This window comes from Lagopus leucura, unplaced genomic scaffold (genome assembly GCF_019238085.1).
Source record: "Lagopus leucura isolate 7727_CA_CO unplaced genomic scaffold, USGS_WTPT01 95-9_obj-0_obj, whole genome shotgun sequence".
NCBI lineage: Eukaryota > Metazoa > Chordata > Aves > Galliformes > Phasianidae > Lagopus > Lagopus leucura.
In genome coordinates this window covers 1-18,269 of record NW_024968042.1, presented here as the reverse complement: position 1 = coordinate 18,269, position 18,269 = coordinate 1, and the positions used below count along the sequence as shown (strand labels likewise).

Sequence of the window (18,269 nt, the reverse complement as noted above, 5' to 3'; positions counted from 1 at the left end):
CTCCGAGGGGGGTGTAGTGTGGGGGGGGGGACTCTAATTGTATTGGTTTGGGATTGGGTTTGCTATGGTTCGGTTTTCACTTTTTGGAAAAAATGGATGCGATGGACGGGGAGCCCAGGAGGGGAGGGAAGCGGCCGCGCTGCGAACAGCCCCGCGTAGGGCTGTGCAGATACAGACGGACAGACAGAGACGCAGACGGACAGACAGACACACGGCCGGGCCCGATCCCCCATCCCGCCGCCCGCGGGGCCCCGCTGGGGGCCGTGACCCGGGCAGCGGCCGCCGGAGCCGCGCAGCCCCGCAGCGGGCGGAACGCTTTCCGCGGGGCTCCCCGAGCGAACGCGGGCTGCAACAGCGGCAGCCCCGCCAGGGACCGGCAGTGGCTTCTCGTGCGCTTAGCGTCACACGGTGCCGGGATCGCCGACACTTCAGCTCGGAGGCCGGCGGCTCGCCGCCTCTTGACGTGAACGCGAACGGTTCCCGCTGGGGAAACGGCCACCGTCTCCCTCTGCGTTTCGGTTTGCGGGAGTTTAAAGCGGTGCGTGGGGAGCAGCGCCGTGCGGGACGCAGGACAGGCCCCAGTGAGCCTGCGGCCGAGCCTGGCACTGCTCCCATGGACAGCACGGCGGTTCGTCCCGCTATCAGAGTGGGACATCCTCTTGTCCACGAGCAATCTCTCGATGTTTGTTTATTATCTGCGTTTGATATTTGTTTATTATCTGCATTATTGGAACCATTTATTGCCGTGTCTTGAACGCTGCCATGTTTTGCACGAGTGTTTACGCTGTTTTTCATTTATTTTCTCGAGTTTGGCACGGGGAGCTCTATTCTTGTGCTCTAATTAAGGGGGGTGATTTAAGTGCTGTTTGGGAGGCACAAGTATTAAAGTGAGATAAATAACGCCGCCTCCCCCGCAAAGTTTGGGTCGGGGTCACAGATCCAAAAGGGCTCAGTGGGAGCTGCAGGCAGCGCACATCGGAACCAAAGCAGAAAACTCCAATGAAACCACAGTCAGTTCTTTTCGTAATCGCTGTTCCGTTCCCTGGCAGCTCATGTTTAATTAAAACCTTGATTTTAAACAGAAATAAATGCCGTGAAATTCAGACGCCTCTTAAGTCAGCAGTGTTTCTTAGCGATAATTAGACAACGTCTCGATTACGTGTAGACATTTGTCAAGGCATTTCTCAGCACATTTGTTGTCCTTCTATAACTATCTCTGCATTTTGACCATTGCTAATAAATTCTCACAGAGGAGCATGCTTCTCACTGCATCCCTGCATTCTGACCCATGTGCTTATCTGAAACCCTCTGATTTTTCCTCGCACGGTGCTCCCGGACAGCAGCACAAAGGTTGACCCTTTCGTCTTCTTCCTTTTAGATCTTGGATGAGTTTTGCAATGTGAAGTTCTGCGTAGACGCCAGCCAACCAGATGTAGGAAACTGGCTCAAATACATCAAGTTTGCTGGATGCTACGATCAGCACAACCTTGTTGCATGTCAGATAAGTGATCAGGTATGTGGCGTTCACTTTCTGGACTTACATTTTAAGGAACTTTAAGGTGTCATGGGGAAAAAAAAAAAAAAAAAAAGCAACAATTCACAACAGATTTTGGCCTGTTTGTTGTTACAGCAGAAGATAAGGCACAGATGTGAAATGCAGAATAGAGTAATTTTGATTCTGGGCTGCGGATTATATGAATTTTCCTATTTTTCCACACTTTTCAATTCATATTCTTCATTATTATTATTATTATTATTACTGCTGTTATTAATCTTGTGTCTGATAAAAACGGAGACTGCTTTCTGAGGAGCACAGAGCCATTATTTGCTGATTTGGGATTAGAGGCATTTTCTGGTTCCCATCCCACCCCAGCTGCATTGCTGTATGAAACTGTTGCATTAAGCAGAAACCTCAGTGTGCAATTAATGGCAGAGTGGAGGTGAAGATGCAGAGCTGGTAATCCCACCCGTACAGCTGCACGCGTGGGGCTCTGCCTTTGAATGCACACGTGCACAAATATTATTATGCCTTCCCGAACGCTTTGCTACTTGTGTGCTGAGCCGGGATCGCCGATGCTTCGCTGTCTCTTTTTGTTTGGCGCGCTGAAATCCACTCTTTGTTAGGCTGAAGTGTTACTTCTGCTGTGTGTTGGAGAGGCTGGGACAGGGAGGAAGGACGCAGCGTCGCATTTTGTTTTCAATTACGCTGATGAGTTATTAGGTGTTCCCTCAGTGAGGCTCTGCTTTGGTCTGTGGAAAACGTGCGCCGCTGTGAAATGTTTCCATGGGTGAAGTCAGGTTGAGGGAGCCGTGCTTTAAGAAAGTGAAATACAGACGATAGCAAAGCACCAACTGATGGGGCATTCTTGTTGCACGTCCAAACTTCGATACCTGCGATGCAGCGTTCGATGCCTTCAATCGGCGTTTCGTTTCTCACCGCTTAATTAGCCGCATCAGGTGAATGTTAAAGATTATCTTCAGCTGGCTTAATTGCCCTGACAGTATTGAAAGAAGAATCACAACCGGGCACGAAGCTTCCATTAGAAATCACTCTTTCCAATCAAATTCCTTACGTGAAGGAAATGGATGGGAGGCAGCCTGCTCCTTCAGCCCCCAGCGCGGCGCACTTCGCTCCTACACATCGCTGATTGGAACCGCTGCCCATTAGCTTCAGCAGGAGCTGTAACAGAGGATTGTTTTAATTTTCAACTTTGAGAATTCAGCCCGGAGCACACATAGCACGGAACGACCCAGCCGGCCGAGATAGCATTTGTTTTTATATAGCAGCTGGTTTAGCTAAAGAAACCATAAAGATTATTAGTAAATGAAAAATGCATTTTGTGAGTTGAAATTATGTTTTACGTGGAAAACCGATAAATTCTCTCAACGCAAAGCATTTATGGAGCAGTGATACGAAAAGGAAACGATCCGGGCTAATTGGAACAGCAAATTCAGACGTTTCATAATGAGAGCTGGCAGAAATAGGTGAGGGCAGGGAGGGAATCACGTGAATTGGTCCGAGCGACTCACGGCGTTTGCGTCGGCAGTGGTGCTCTGCGATGGGAAATATGTGCTGGGCTGGAACAGCAGCATCTGCCTGGAGCTGCAGCCACGCACCAGCGCTGGGACGCTGCTGGAATGAGAATTATGGTGCTTGTAACTTTCTCTTTTTTAGTGTTTACATTTCTGAGATTTGGTAATGGTGGCTGTACTGCTGCCAATAATTTCTTTCATTCACTGGAGACTTGTTATTTATTTTGCACGGTGCCGTGCCGTTCATAATTCTATATTTTTATGGCATATTGTTGCTGAGAATTGGAAATTAAAAATGAGTCGTCGTTCAAGTAGCTCTCTGTGAGCTGCACGCTGTCAGCAGCAGATTGTTGCCCATTTGACCCTCTGGAAACGTTGCACATTCACCCACAGAATTGTACATGTACTCCAGCGTTTTATGGCCAGGACCTAAAAAGTTAATGCTAAAAATGTGCTCTCGAATCTCAAACCAAAAAAAGCTTTTCTAGCAGCTCCTCCTTCTGCTTTCCTCTGGCACGAGCTCACGAGAGGTAATATAAAATATAATAGGGAGGCAAACTGGGGAATGGACGTTACATGACCAGACGCAGCCATGTAGAAATAGTGACAAATGCAAGTCAAAGCATTGCGCTGTGTCAGTCTGCTCCTGAAGCTCCTAGGCAGAAAACAGCAGGGTAAAGCAGAGAGCATGCACAGTGCTTGCAGCTCAAGCCAGAGCATCGCAGGAGCAACGCAGCCCCAGAAGTGTAGGGTGTGGGCCAAGCTGGGGTGCAGCCTACGTCCCCCTGTCCCCACATCCCTGGGGGCAGCTCTTTGGCACCCCACACAGCACCCGGAGCATCCCCTCTGCAGAAGCCCTCCTGCACTCCCGAGGCACAGACACTTGATCAGCAGTAATTGTTCTCCTCTAATTGCTTCAACTCATCTGTAAAATTCGCAAGCAAACATTGTGCCGTACCTGAAAAGGTACGAGATCCTGCCAGCACTCGGCCTCACGCTGGCCGCAAGTTCATGCTACTAAATTCAAGCCTGAGTGACAGGCAGGTATGATTCCCAGACTGCTTGAGGCAGGATTTCGGTGCAGCTCAGCTCGATGTGTAATCTGGTCGCTCTGCTAAGCTGCACCTTCTGCATTTCACAAAAAGAGTGAAAGAAAAACATTTTTTTGTTGTTTCCTCGAGCAGACTTTTTTTCAGAGGCATACCACCCCGCCCCCCGACTCATGTTTGAGGTTAAGTTTCATCACTTGGGATCAGCTTTACAAAAGGCCTGGGCTCTTTTAGGGCTGTAGAAATGGGCTTTGCTGAGATGAACAGCTCGATAATGGTGGGATGCAGTCAAAACATGCACGCGGGATGCAACTCGTATTTCATTTGATTGGAGGTGGAGGAGGGTTTAAAAGCTGCATTTTTATTTTTGATTTTTTTTTTTCAAACCAAGTTGATCTAGGATTTCTCTTTGCTGTCTTCCTATTATCTCCTGTCATACCCAATCTAACCTGATTGTGTGTAATTCAAGATGTGTATGAATAATAAAATTCCACAAACAGCACACTCTCATTTTTTCCTTTTCCCCAAAGACACTGCAGTGTGTGCAGAGCTGCAAAGTCTTGTCACTATTATTTGCTCGGAGTGTGTTTTTTCAGCTCAAAGTCAGGAGTCAATAGCAGTTTCTGCTAACTTAGACAAGTCCCCTCTGTTATCTATCAGTAAATATCTATTAGTTCCACTTTTTACTGATTTCAGAACGATTAGCCCCGGTAGACTTTCTGGCAGTGCTGTCATCCCAGCAGAAGCATTATTTTTAAATATACATGTTAATGAAAGTGTGGTGGAAAATACAGTAACTATAGCGATGGTGTGTCAGGGACTGTGAAGAGTCCCAAGCACATTTTGAAGCTGGGATCACAGTCACCTTTAAGCTGGAATTTTTTTTCTTTCTTTCTTCCTTTCTTTCTTTAGATTTGTTTATTTTTGTTGTTGTTTGCGTAGGGAAATATTGGTTGCACTTTGAATTAGAGCTCGTGAAATTGTGTCTGTCTTGCTTATTGCTTGCAGACCTGTGACAGTGATGTGGCCACATAATGCTGTAAAAGTGCATTGAGCTTCCAGGTCTCCTGGAAGATTCCTGTTGGTTTATCTATGGAAAGCTGCACGTGGCTCACAGTCAGCTTGCTGAGGTTTTGGTTTGCTGCGTGAGCTGAAATAGGAGGTTTTTTGTTGGTTTGTTTTTATGTGTGCTCTTTTCCCATATACTCGAGCATATGCCCCTGCAGTGGGAGAAATAACAGTAGAATAACACTCTTAACAATGCGCGCAGTGTCAGCGATACAATCGGAGGTGAGTGAACCTACTGCTGTAGGTTGCACCAGATCCGATCCCTCTTACAAGTTTTACAAACTTTTGCAATCTGCAGGCACAGCCTCATGTTTCAGGTTTTACTGCCTCTGCCCCCCCGGCACGGCGTGCAGCTCCCAGGCAGAGAAACACGGAGACTCGTCCAGCAGCCCCAGACACACACAGCCACCTGCAAAAGTTGTGTATTTAACGAATAGTTTTGAGGCTTTGTTGTCAGAGAGTGAAATTAAGGTTTTGGCTGTTATGGGTCAGGAGGGCATGTGTGCGCTGAGCTCATGCGGGGCCCTATTCTGTCATTATTCCTCCTACGAGTTATTAGTTTATTAAGCAAATAAAGCTTAATCCAGCTCCCACTGAAAACCTGTTTCCAGTGGAGCGAGGTCGTGCTAGCATGGGGCTGGTGGAACCAGGAGCTCATCGGCTGCGGTTTTCCATTTGTGGCAATTAGAGGTGATGCTGTGCTGAGCCTCCTGCCCAGTGCCTGACTTGTTGCAGCCCAGTGCTGCCAGCATCCTGCCTGAGCTTCAGCCTGTCCTGACGTGACCTGCAAGGAACTGCTCAGCACCAAACCGGCAGCTAATTGTCGCCTCTCTGCAAGGCGATAAGCTCTTCATTGACGATTAATAAAAGCAGAAGAGCGTGCTGTCTGCAAGCAGGAACGCCGTTTGGTGATGAGAGCTGTCAAGTCCCACTTGCACGGCGGGGTTCAGAGGTTTGTAGATGCTTGCAGGGACAGTGGGACAGTTGCTCACTGAGTGGCGTTCAGCAGTGGCTATAGGATGTTGGGATGCAGGGCTGTGTGGGCCTGAGTGCAGGCGGCTGTCAGTGGAGCAAGTGGGATCGTGCCAGTGTCTGCAGGAGCCTGTCTGGATATGTCAGACCCTAACCCAGACCCTGGGCTAACATGCACCAGAAACCTGCCATGAAGGAAGGCATGAGCATCACTGGGAGGGGACGCAGAGCAGGATGTCCTGTGCTGGGACTGCCTGCAGTCCGACAGACGCGGGCGCTCCGTGTGCCATTTCAGGAGAATATCCTGAAACAGGGCTTCGTTTTCCCAATACAGCCCTCCAGCCTCAGCAGTTCTTCACCACAGACCGAGAGTTGACTTTGTGCCATTTGGACCTTTCTCCTCAGCTTTCCTCCATCCATTTCAGAGCCAGTTCGCAGCTCGTCCTCCCACTTCCCAGTGACACACACGCACGGCAGCTCACACAGATGCCACTTTTTCCCCTCTCGGTGTCTGTGGCCGTGGGGAAGGCCGGGCCCTGCTGACACAGCCTGTGCCCCGCAGGGCGCTTCAAAGCACGCAGCCCCGGGCCCCGCTCTCGGGGAGCGTATTTTCGCTATTATTTCAATTATTACAACTTCCTGCAGGGGTGGAAGGTCATTCATAATTCACGCCTCTGTCATCTTTACACATGCCAAATGCAGTCTATTAAGCATAAATAAAATTTCAAGTGCCTGACCAGGAAAAGTAAACTGGGATTCATAACAATGAGGCCTTATTCATCCATTTGAAAGTAAATTGCGTGTGCTGCGTTCTTCCCCTCTCCTTCCCCCTCATGGGCAGCAGTTTGGGAGCTTTGCCTCCCGCTCGGTAGCACACACACAGGGTGGACGCACAAGGCTGCCTCCTCAGACCCCTGAACTCAGAAAGTGCTTCCAGACCTGGATCCGATGCTTCTCTTCCTATATAAACTGCAGTCACACACCAGTGATCCCAGGGCATGTGAAAAGCGCGTCTGGACTTGGCCTTTTTTTTCTTTCTTTTGGTTACATTTCTCCCTTGCATTTCACAGGGCAGGTCGGTGCCTTCTCAGAGAGGGTAGTTCCTATGAGGTTTTAGGTGGGAAGAGTGAAAATAAAGCCTTAAACAATAAGGACATGTGTTGAAATCAGGCTATGCTTACCTGCAGGATCATTTTTTTTTTCCTGATGTTCAGTATGTTTCATTTCTGTGGAAAGCAATTGGATATATAAACTCTTGGAGCAGGTGGGTTTTTTGTATGCACAGGGCTTTGCTATTTTTAGTAATCGTTATAGTTGTTTCTTTAATAATAAGAATGTCAGAATGCCAGAGCTGGAAATCTGAGACTCAGACCTTGTTTTAGTGGGCCTTGAGGTGCCAAATAAAACACTTCACTCATCCTCATCAAAGGAGTTTTGCCCCTCAGTCTCTCTCCCCACAGAGGCTGGCCTGGCAATTTCTGATCAGTTGCTTCATCATCTCTGATATTTCAGTATTTTTGAGTACCAACACAGCCAGGCTGGACAGCTGGCTCCAGAGTTTGCACCCTGTTGAGTGATTCGTCCCATGGCTGCAGGGAAGATGCTGCATCACACCAGGACTTTACAGCTGGATGAGATGCAGCACAGCACAGTGCTGGACAAAGAAGACCCTCCTTGTTGGTCCATGCGTCCTTACCTTGCAACAAGAGGTGAAGAGATCAGTCAGAGTGCTCTGGATGGGACAGCAAGAGCACTGGAGGAAAAATACCGGGGAGGGTCACTCTGGTTTCTGTTAATGACTTTGTGCGGATGCACTGCTGACCTCAGAAAAAAGGTGTTGCTTGAAGCACATGTTCTCTGCAGCACTGACATCAACAAGGAGCTGCAGGACCGTGAGTGTGAGCATCACCTGTGTCCTCTTTTGTGTGATCTCAAAGAACATTAACTAGACACCGTCGGCATTATTTTTGCTCAAGACTTAGTGGCAGGGTGCTGAATGCTCTGATTTGGTTCTGTGTCCACGTAAATTAGTGAAAAACAAGATTAATGCAAGGGGAATGCCCCGAGTCTGCAAACACAGCACTGTTGACCTCGGAACCACGCTCCTGATTTTTAGGAAGCTGAGCTGGGATAAGTCTGCAGTGCCCCAGCAGTGCTGCTGCTGTCAATGAGGGCTGCAGGGTGCTGGGGCTTGCAGCACCGGGGGCTGGTGTGTCACATTTCAGAGTCTAATCAGCTTTCAGAAAGGAAGCTGAAAAGTTGACAAAAAATGGTGTTGTTTGTTGCTGAGGGAAGCCCATTGTTTTCTAAGGGGAAACAGAACTAGAGAATGAACCATGCAGCTTGTGTACAATTATCTGACTGACAAGGGGAAAAAAGAGCCCAAGCAAGCCCTTCTGACAGCTGGGCAAGACAATGTGGAAGAAGAGGAACATCCTTAGGAGGAGAGGTTGCATGTGAATGCCTGCTCCTGTCTTTTTGGAGTGATACTCCCTGTAAGCAGGAGGCTACAGTGCAAGTTTGTTGTGCCTGACATGGGATATTGAGTGGTGGGACACAATGACTCCAGCAGTCTCTAGGCTAGCATCTGCCAGAGCAGCTTTTGGGGCAAGGCAAAGAAAAGAAAACAAATCAGAGAGGAAATGCGTCTTCTTTAGTTAGTTTTAGGCAGTTAGCACATATCTATGGGCTGGGGCTGCCTGTGCAGCAATAACCATTAGGCTGTACAGCCACCTCCTGGAGGCCCTGGGTAGCTGCTCTGTGCTGCGTAGAGCTGGGTGATGTGCTGTGCAGGGGGAATATGCCGTGCAGGGGGAGTATGCTGTGCAATAGGCTGTGCAAGGGAGGTACGCTGTGTGAGATAGTCTGTGCAAGAGGGTTACCTGCATCTGGCCTGTGGCAAAACAGCTGTTGACTTTTTGCCTTTCTCTCACAGCACTAGAATGGGTCTTGAGAGTTAGTAGTTTGAGGGTAAAACCTTTAAAAATACACTAGACAGAGGGAATGCAAATACGTCTTTTGTTAGGGTAGGAAACAGCTTTCGTGTGTTTTTGTTTAACAAGGCCTGAGAAAGTTACTAATATTTATTTGAATGGCTTCTTGGAGATTTTTAGTGTTCCTTATGTTTTCTCCTGAGAGAAAAAGCAGCCAGATGGATTTTTTAGGAGCTTCCTTCTGGCAGAGCCTGGCAGCAAGGCATGATCTTGCTGTGGGTGTGTGGTACCAAGGGTGCATGGCCCCTGCCTCTCTGCTGGACTCCTTCCCAGTGACAGGAATGGGGCCCATGGAGAGAGGAGCAGCTGCCACCTGTGGCTGAGGCTGCTGACAAGCATCTGTGCATATCTTCATCCTGGATAAGTTGTTCCTTTGGTTTCCATTTGAAACTTAAGAGCAAAGAAGCATGCTGTATTGTACAAGCCCCATCCCTTGTTACTGGCTGAGCTACCTAAGTAATAGAAGCAGGTGGGGTTGGATGCCCACACGCTGATCAGCAGAATTTCCTCAGGTGTGATTTAATTACTTTCTTCAGTGCAACCAAGAGGAGAAATGTTCTTTATGTTGCTCACTCAGGGACATGTTTTATGGGCACCTTGGCTGGTAAGTTTAGTATAATTGAGCATGTGAATTGCTGGTGATGTTTGCAGTCATCATGCAGCTTGCTTGCAGCAGAGGCTGTTGAAAGCAACTTCCTCTTTATCTTCAAGATAAGGCAGAAACAGCTCTGGGGCTGAAAGAGCCTACCTGCACAGCCCAGGCTGCCCATCCCCAGCACTTTGCAGCCCCTGTGCCAGGGGTTGGTTGGGCACTCAGTGTCAGCTCTGCAGCACTAACTGCCTCTTTGCCTTTCATGGTATTCACCTCGCTTTCTCTTTTTCAGATATTCTACAGAGTAGTGGCAGACATTGAGCCAGGAGAGGAGCTATTACTGTTCATGAAGAGTGAAGATTATTCACATGAAACAATGGCTCCGGACATTCATGGTTAGCCACTTCTTATCTAATATGAAATACCATTGAAATTAAGCAAAAATGTAGCAAGATTTCTTCTCTGTTGCAATACCTTTGAATTCCAGAATAGCCTGCCAGCAGCTGAAGAGGACAGCTGGACCATGATTGCATTTATTTACCACCTGCCCTTAGCAGACCTGCCAGTCTGCTAAGCTCTACTTTTCAACGATGACTTTTCTCAGCATTGCAATCCTGCACCTCTTGATGTTTTTCAGTCCTCATATACTCAAACCTCCATGGCAGAAATGGGGTTTGCAGATGTAACTGAAGGCAGCAGTAAGGCTTTGGAATTGAAACTTAATCTGGTTTTGGGTATTGCAAGAGGAGGAATGGAATCCATGTCATTATCTCCAGGCTGTGCTGGTCCTTCAAGACTAAAATGTATGGACCCCAATTAGAATCTGGTTTTGGTTGGTTGTGGGTTTTTTGATGTTTATGTTGTAGTTTTGTCAAAAAACTATTCTTTTAAAAAGAGAAAATCTCAGGTTGTTAATGTTGCTGTCACTTTTGAGAGCGCAGCCAACCCTCCTCCTCGTGCTCGTTCATTATTCAGGCAGCACACAGGTGTTGCATCTTCAGTTCCTGAGCTGTGCCCACAACAGGGCATGTGGCTGCCCATGTGGGCCGTCAGTAGAAAATCCTACAGAGCACTGTGAGCTGCTTTTCTTCACCTCTTCATTTTGGGATTTTCTTCAGTGAATTAATTATTTGGTAAGAGCTAATAATTAATGGAATGAAATATTCACCCCTAAGTAGTACTCCAGTGATCTTCGTTTTCAGTGAGAAAAACTTTGTGACTGTTTTATTGGATATCTGGCTCACCTTGGGTGCTGGAAGAGAGCTCTAATGGAAGTAGAAAGATTTCTACCAACCGTAAATGCCTTTCTGGCTATTGCAGTAGCTGATGTTTGTGTAAGTTTGCTTCATTCAGGAAGTCAGAGACTGTCAGCCTCTTGTAGATATCCGCCTCAGGACATGGATATCTCCTTTTAAAGTAATTTGAAACATGCTGACTTCTGTCCCAAGCTAACATTAGGGATTCTCCCATAGGATGTATCACCCAGGCAGTTAACAGGTAACACTGCGTTTATATATTACAGAATTGAAGTATTAGCATCATAAAGCATATTTTTTATTATTATTACCAATAATATTTTTCACAGAATAACTCTTTATTTAACTATACAGTCGTGGAACTGCTGAGAGTAACTAAAAATGACCCCAAACTGGTGTTACCTCCCTATGCCAACCCTTTTTCTTGCAGAGGAGCGCCAGTATCGCTGTGAGGATTGCGACCAGCTCTTTGAGTCCAAGGCTGAGCTGGTGGACCACCAGAAGTTCCCCTGCAGCACACCACACTCCGCCTTCTCCATGGTGGAGGAGGACTTCCAGAAAAAGCTTGAGAATGAGAGTGACCTTCGGGATGTGCACGAAATCCAGGAGTGTAAAGAGTGTGATCAAGTCTTCCCAGACTTACAAAGGTAGGATTAAGTGCTTAGAACGTGACTGAGTAAAGCAAATCCTCTAATGGCTTCAGTCAAATCACAGGGCATCAGGCAGGGCAGAATTGGGTATCTTGTGTACAAACTAATAGTAAAGGTAAATAAGTTTCTGTGCTCATTGGTTTTAGAGCATGGAAATAATGGTGTCTTGATAGATCAGAAATTAACCCCTAATAGATACCTTAAATTAAGAACTGGATCTTCTGATAATAGCATGTTTAGTTGGATTGAGTAGGGCTGGTGGCAGTGAAGTCAGAGGAGTCATTATGGTTCAAATGAATTGAGGTCTGGTCTCCTTATTTTTAGGTAGGGATAAATTAGAGTACCTCTGAGTGGTGTTCATTTATCGTTGCAAACAAGGCATGGTAGGCAGAAGCAAGTTGGTTAGATTGTGTTCAAGATATTAACATATGTGAACATACGTATATGTAGACATACACGTGTGTATACACAGCTCTTCTGTTTTGAAACACTGGGATTCATTGTTTTCTTGTATATTCCTGTTTGTTTAAACAGGCAGACCTATATGCCTACATCCCCAACATATGTATAGGTAGGAATGTGAATAAAAAGTTCAGCTTTATATGCTGAAGACGATTCCCATCACTGTAGTTCTTTTGTGGCTGCTTATAATGTATCACATTGTAGGAAAGTTTGCAAATTACTGAAAGCTATTAGGAGTGCTCAGGAGCTTCTGTAGTACGTTGCTCACAAATTCATGTTTTGGTAAGTTCAGTCTGAGGATGCAGGAAGGTTGACCTCAGCCAACATATAGCAGTTGTGCTGAGCTATCTTAATAGGCAGATCCTGGATGAGATCCCAGCTGTGAGGATGCAGTGTCACACAACTGCTTGTTACAGTTCCACAGAGTGAATGATAACAAAATGAAAGCACAGTGTACCAAACACTGCTCTTGTGCATCAGCCCTGTGTTTGTGCAGATACAGTGTTATCTTCATTGGCTGCTTGGGCTGTATTCAGTTCCACATGTCTAATTTTCAGTCTGAGTGACTGATTCGGGTCAGTAGATGAAGCCAGAAGAGCTGCAGCAGTGGTGGGTGCAGCATAGGTTGGGACTGTGACATCTTTCCACTCTGTGAGCTATTTGGTGTTGAAGTTCTTTTCTGCCTGTGAACCAGAGGACAATATCAAACATATGGGAATCATTGAGCAAATGTAAATTTAGCTTAAAATATTAAATATTGAAGAGAAAGGGCAGAAAACAAAGAACGAGTCATCATAAATAGATGGGCAGTACTGTGAGAAAGTGAAAAATGAGAAAGAATGCAGTCATTCTCCAAACTCTTGAATTATTGAGAAGCTAATACACCACAAAGACAGTTCACAGCAAAAAAAAAAGTACAGAAGCATGTTATGTAGGGATTATATAAAACAAAAGGCTCGAATGAGCTGTGCTTGAGGGTGTGTGTAATTAAATTGAGAAAGAGCTGAGTGTGAAGATTGAGGTCTGTGGGTGGTGCAGCCACATCAGGTGCCTGGGTGCCTCTCTAGGTCTTACGGCAGGTTTGTTTACCAGGGCATGATGGAGATACAGCTGTTAGCTGAGTGCTAGGAAGTGAAGCAGGAAATATTTTTCCCTGAAGGAGAAAGCCTAACAGGGGTAGAACTTAGGAGCATCAGCAGGATGAAAGAATTTCTGTTGCTTGTAGCTGAGCGTGCAAGTTGCCATTTGGACTACGCAACAGAGGGCAAACTGTAAACCCCTCAGGTTTTGTCTACAGATCCAGCAGAGATCAGTGGGAACGTTGACAAGGAAGCACTGATCTGTGTTGGCTGGAAACCCTTTTCCAATGGCATTTCTGTGAATCCCCATCTATGTTATATATGGATCTCTCTGCAAGCAATAGCGTGAGCTGTGGCTTGATATATGAGCAATGTATTCAAACATATATTTGCAGCTGATTAATTCTAAAAGAGGAATTCAGAAAGCTCAGAGGTGAAAAAGAATTCAAAGATGAACAGCAGAAATTAGGTGAGGATTGAGTATGCTACTAATAGACTGAACCAACTGCTAAGAAATGAATGAATAAACAAGTAGAATTGAACGCACTTAATAATCATCAAATATAACTTTGCATTAAGTGTTCTCCATTCAGAAGCTTTGCTCTGTTCACTTACGCTCCTTGTGTTTCACTAGTGGAGTTATTTCTGATCTACCCCTGCTGCAAGAAAAATAGACTCCCATCAAAGGAGTGAGGCTCCATCAGATAGTAGGTTCCTAGGTGTGTTTGGAGTGAAAGCAATAAGGCAGAAACGATTCAGACTGCAGGGAGGAATTACCGGGGTGAAATATTGAGAGGTGTATGAAATAATCTCCTTTGGGAGTGATGGAAGCATAATCTTCTGGAGCTTTTGCAAGTGGCCTGGCGAAACATCAGACAGTGTTACTGTGGGGTGGAGGGGATGCTCTGCCTCCCAGTGTGGTGTGCCTGGGGCTCAAAGGACCTGGGTTTGTCAGGAGTGGGCCTTTGGGGCTTGGTTTTTTTTCTCTTTTTGTTGTTGTTTGGAGGTTATGCGCTCTGCTGCCTCCTCTTCTTGCTCTGATGTGCTGCTCATTCCTGTTTCTGCAGTCTGGAGAAGCACATGCTGTCCCACAGCGAGGAGCGGGAGTACAAATGTGACCAGTGCCCCAAAGCTTTCAACTGGAAGTCCAACTTGATACGTCACCAAATGTCGCATGACAGCGGCAAGCACTACGAGTGTGAGAACTGTGCCAAGGTACAGTGAATTTGTAGGCTGTTTCTGTGGCACTGAGCACATGGGGGCAGCTGAGGGTGGGATATGTGAGGGCATAGAGCTTCTGCAGTGCCTGTTTCTTAAGGATTTAAACCTTCAGTTTGTATATGTTAGCTTTCTACCCCGTTTGATTTAGAAAGATGCTGCTGCAATAGAAAGCAAGATAAGAAAATAATGCCAGGTTCTGGTTGTTCTAAGTGAGTGCAACCATCTCATCTCCAGAGCATCTGCTTTACCTCCCAGCACTGGGCTTGCTACCTAGATTATTGGTAGAAGATGTGGTGCTCTGTGTTTCTTTTCACAAGATTCTTAAAGTCTGGGCCTTTTACATAAGGGCTTTGTTGTTTTTAAGTAGATTTGCTGCAATAATGGAGATTTTACATTGACCTGATACTCAAAAGATGCAGCCAAGCCCTAGCTTTCATGCTGCCATGCACTCCGCCAAGCATTTCTATTGCAGTCGTGTTTAGAGGTTTCAGATAGCTATGTTTTGACTTTCTGTGAGGATGCCAAGCAGGAAATCACTGGCCTCAAAGGCATGACTTCCAATTGCAGGGGTAATTGCATCTGCTGTGGTGGTTGCAAAGGGGTTAACCGCTCCACCAAATATTTGGCTGACCCTGGAAAAACGAGGCCCCATCTTGTAGGCACAGCTCCCATTGATGCCCTTTGGCCAGGCTGCAGTGCAACAAGCAGCTGCTGGTTTTAGTCCTACAAATCTCCCAGTGGTTCTGGATTTTGTGCTAAGTGGCTTCTTCCGCAGTTAAGTTTCTTGGTTAATCAGTACTCATTTCCTAGCAGGTTTTCACGGACCCCAGCAACCTCCAGAGGCACATTCGTTCCCAGCATGTTGGGGCTCGTGCTCACGCTTGTCCAGAGTGTGGCAAAACCTTTGCCACATCTTCAGGCCTCAAACAGCATAAACACATCCACAGCAGTGTCAAACCCTTTATATGTAAGTCTTCCACTAAGCGTCTTCGGTTAAGTGTGTTTTTTTTTTTTTTGGTCGAAAAACAGTGTAACCTGCGAGCAGGAGGTTGTGTTGTGCTTCCTTGGCATTTCCCACAGGTTTCATGGGGGCTGTGAGTTACTGAATGAGAACTGAGTAATTCACAGTCTGATGCAAAGCATTATTTTCATATGATTTTCCTTTCCAGGCAGACACTGCATGCTGTATAAATGTACCTTTTGTCCCTGGGATATTTTTCCATGCATAGATGCAAAGAGCAAGTGGGGAGGGAGTTTTGGCAAGGAGGAGCTGTGCTTTGCACCGTGCTGAGCTGGCTGCTCTCTGTGCTCCTTTGCAGCAGCACCAGCCCCTGTGCTGCAGGCGGTGCTGGACCCAGATGCATGGGGCATTAGGCAGAGCCAGCAGGACCGGAAAGGCTGCTTTGCTTTAGAAATTAATTAATTTGGGGCCACTGAATCTCAACAGCAGATAGCATGGCTTTGGTGGGAATTGGAAAGAAAACCTTAAAGCCAGTGTATTTCAGCCAGAGGAGCTTGCCTCGCTCCTCGAAGCTCTTTTGCATGCCCTGAAGTTAAGTATTGGGTTTAGCTATAAGAGCTTTGCCAGCAGCTGCTCCAGCAATAAAACTTGCCTCCCATGTGGGCCTGACTACACTGGGCTATAAATCAGGTCCTCAGAGTCCTCCCAGGCGTTATGTTTGCTACTTGGCCAGATTCTGTTATGAGATGGAGAAATCTGGGTGCACAGTAGTGTTGCAAGTTGCTTTCTCTTCCTTTCACCAGGAAAGGAGACGCAGAAAATATTTCAAGAGTACTGTTCTGGCAAGTGCTAATCTCCACAATGGTCTTCTCAGGCACCTGTTATGGCTCAGAAAGCACTTTATGACCTCCTCTCTTTGTTTTCTAAACTTCAACTTTTGCTATTCTCAACAAGAATTTACCAAAATGTCACCTTGATACTTTTTTCCAGCTGACTGTATTTTCTGTACTCGTAATGCACTCTAAGTCTGACAGAGGTGGCACCTCACCCAGGTGAGTTGTAGCAGCAGAGGACAGCAAGGCTGGAGTTCTACCTCACACTGCATGGTCCCACTCAATGGAGTGGGCACCTGTAGCTTATGCATTTAGCTCCTCAGTGAAAACACCTGCTTAGGAGCTCTACAATGCTGCTTTGACATGTGCTTTGAGTCTTATAAAACCTCAGTGCATGGCTTGAAAGAGTCGTTTGTGGGAAGCCTGTATATCTGCCAGTGAGTTAGATAATCTTTTTGTTTGGTCTTCTTCAGTAAGAAAGTGTATAACTAACTAAGTCTAATAATAAATGTCACTAAAAAATTCTTTTATCTAGGATTACAGGTTAAATAATTGCATTTTACATTAATAACTATTAGACCACATTAACTTCTGGCCCATGGATGAAACCTTCGGCTTGTCCTCTTGCAGTCCATGCCCTACAAAGAAGTGTAAAAGTGGTGCCTATCTTAAATGAAATAATTCCTAACTTGTTTTTTTTGTGGTTGTTGTTACTGTTTACTCTGATAAATCAAACCAGCAACCAGTATTCTTGAAATGCACAGAATGAGAGATGAAAACCCACTGAGCAATCTCTGAATAATAGCCATGTAATTACAGAACAAAAGGGTTTGGAGACCACATGTTCAGTGGGCTTTGCTGAGCAATGGGAGGGAGGTAGGGTAGGGTCACCTCAAGGAGATATCTGTTTTCCACCAGGAGGCCACACACCATGATTTACTCTACCAGTCTGTTTATGGCAACTGTCTCTTATTACAGTGCACCGCCCAAGCTTGAGTGAAAACTCACCAACACTAAGGTAATTACTCACTGCCTTTGCAGAATGTCCAGCCTCTCCAAATAGAAACCACATGCCATAATAGGTCAAATGCACTCAAAATAGTACTTACAGTCATTTTTTTTTAATAAGCAGAAAATATGCAAACTTAACTGCTAGCTAATTCGGGTTCCAGAGACGATTGCAGTGCAGAGGGTGCTTTAGCATATGATTTTTTTCACTTTCGGACACAGGCTGGGAGTTTGTGTTAAACCTGGGTCTGTGCAGCAATAAAAGCTGCGAGGAGGGAAGCTTCCCTTACAAGTTAGTTGCTTAAAAGTACGGTGCTAAGATTTAAAGGATGTAATAAGGTGTAACAGGAGAAATCAAACCCAGCTTCTGTTGCTTTGATATGTGGAAGCAATTAAAGTTGATAACCGTCCCCCATCTACTAAATTTTAAGCAAAGCTTTGCTTGGGAATAAAAGTCATGTGGTGAAAAAGAGGGTCTTGTAACAGGGACTTGCCTGGGCAGTTCTGGCTCCTCACGCTTAGTAGAAGTCAAGGCAGTATGGTTGAGTTGCACCCTTCATCTGCAGAACCAGCAGCTTCTGCCGCATCCCACCTGACTTCCCCAAGGTAGTTCCCAAGAGTAAGGTACCTCTGTAGGGAAAGAACTTTGGGCCTGGCTCCGAAACTTCTTGGTCAACCTTGAAAGCCCACTTTTTAATAGACTGTTAAATGGAAGAGACCTCCCTTCAAATAGTTTTAAATAACTGGTGGGCTCAAAGAGGTGAACTCCTCAGTACAGCTGTTAATTGTTTGATCAAGATGATAGTAAAGATTTCCATATTTTAATGTTATTGCCATTATCAATTTAATTTCAAAGCTAAGATCAAATATATTAGCTAAGTGGTTAATTTGCATCCCCCTTTAACAGTCTGTAAGGATCTCTCTCAATTCTTAGTATGTAATTTTGCGTTTCTGCAGAAGTAGAATATTTCCTGGTTTCTTTGACTTTTAATGGAGGATAATAAGTTTTAATGGAGAGTAATAATTGCTAATTATTCATGTTCCTTAAAAGAGAACGTTCTGAACTTCTAGGAAGACCAGATCTGTGCCAGC

The 18,269-nt window shown here is 45.8% G+C and overlaps 1 protein-coding gene across 4 annotated transcripts; it reads left to right on the top strand.

The window, feature by feature from the left end:
* Positions 1-466: 466 nt before the first annotated feature.
* Positions 467-18,253, top strand: LOC122193418 (histone-lysine N-methyltransferase MECOM-like). Of its 4 annotated transcripts, XM_042894195.1 has the most exons (7): positions 476-1,513; positions 10,000-10,102; positions 11,394-11,610; positions 14,222-14,369; positions 15,186-15,342; positions 16,327-16,388; positions 17,088-18,253. In XM_042894195.1, the coding sequence occupies exons 2-6, from the start codon at positions 10,054-10,056 to the stop codon at positions 16,359-16,361; spliced, it is 606 nt and encodes a 201-aa protein (XP_042750129.1). In that variant the 5' UTR covers positions 476-1,513; positions 10,000-10,053; the 3' UTR covers positions 16,362-16,388; positions 17,088-18,253. The 4 variants fall into 4 exon arrangements, with proteins under 4 accessions (XP_042750127.1, XP_042750128.1, XP_042750129.1 ...); XM_042894196.1 differs by lacking the exons at positions 16,327-16,388; positions 17,088-18,253 and adding an exon at positions 16,140-16,315 and having other exon boundaries at positions 478-1,513; XM_042894193.1 differs by lacking the exons at positions 16,327-16,388; positions 17,088-18,253 and having other exon boundaries at positions 467-1,513; positions 15,186-15,488.
* The last annotated feature ends 16 nt before the right edge of the window (positions 18,254-18,269 follow it).

Bases quoted from the DNA above. Each gene is read 5' to 3' on its own strand.
- LOC122193418 (XM_042894193.1), top strand. From the start codon at position 10,054: ATGAAGAGTGAAGATTATTCACATGAAACAATGGCTCCGGACATTCAT. The intron at 11,611-14,221 runs GTAGGATTAAGT...CTGTTTCTGCAG, and splicing joins GTCTTCCCAGACTTACAAAG to TCTGGAGAAGCACATGCTGT. The intron at 14,370-15,185 runs GTACAGTGAATT...CTCATTTCCTAG, and splicing joins AGTGTGAGAACTGTGCCAAG to CAGGTTTTCACGGACCCCAG.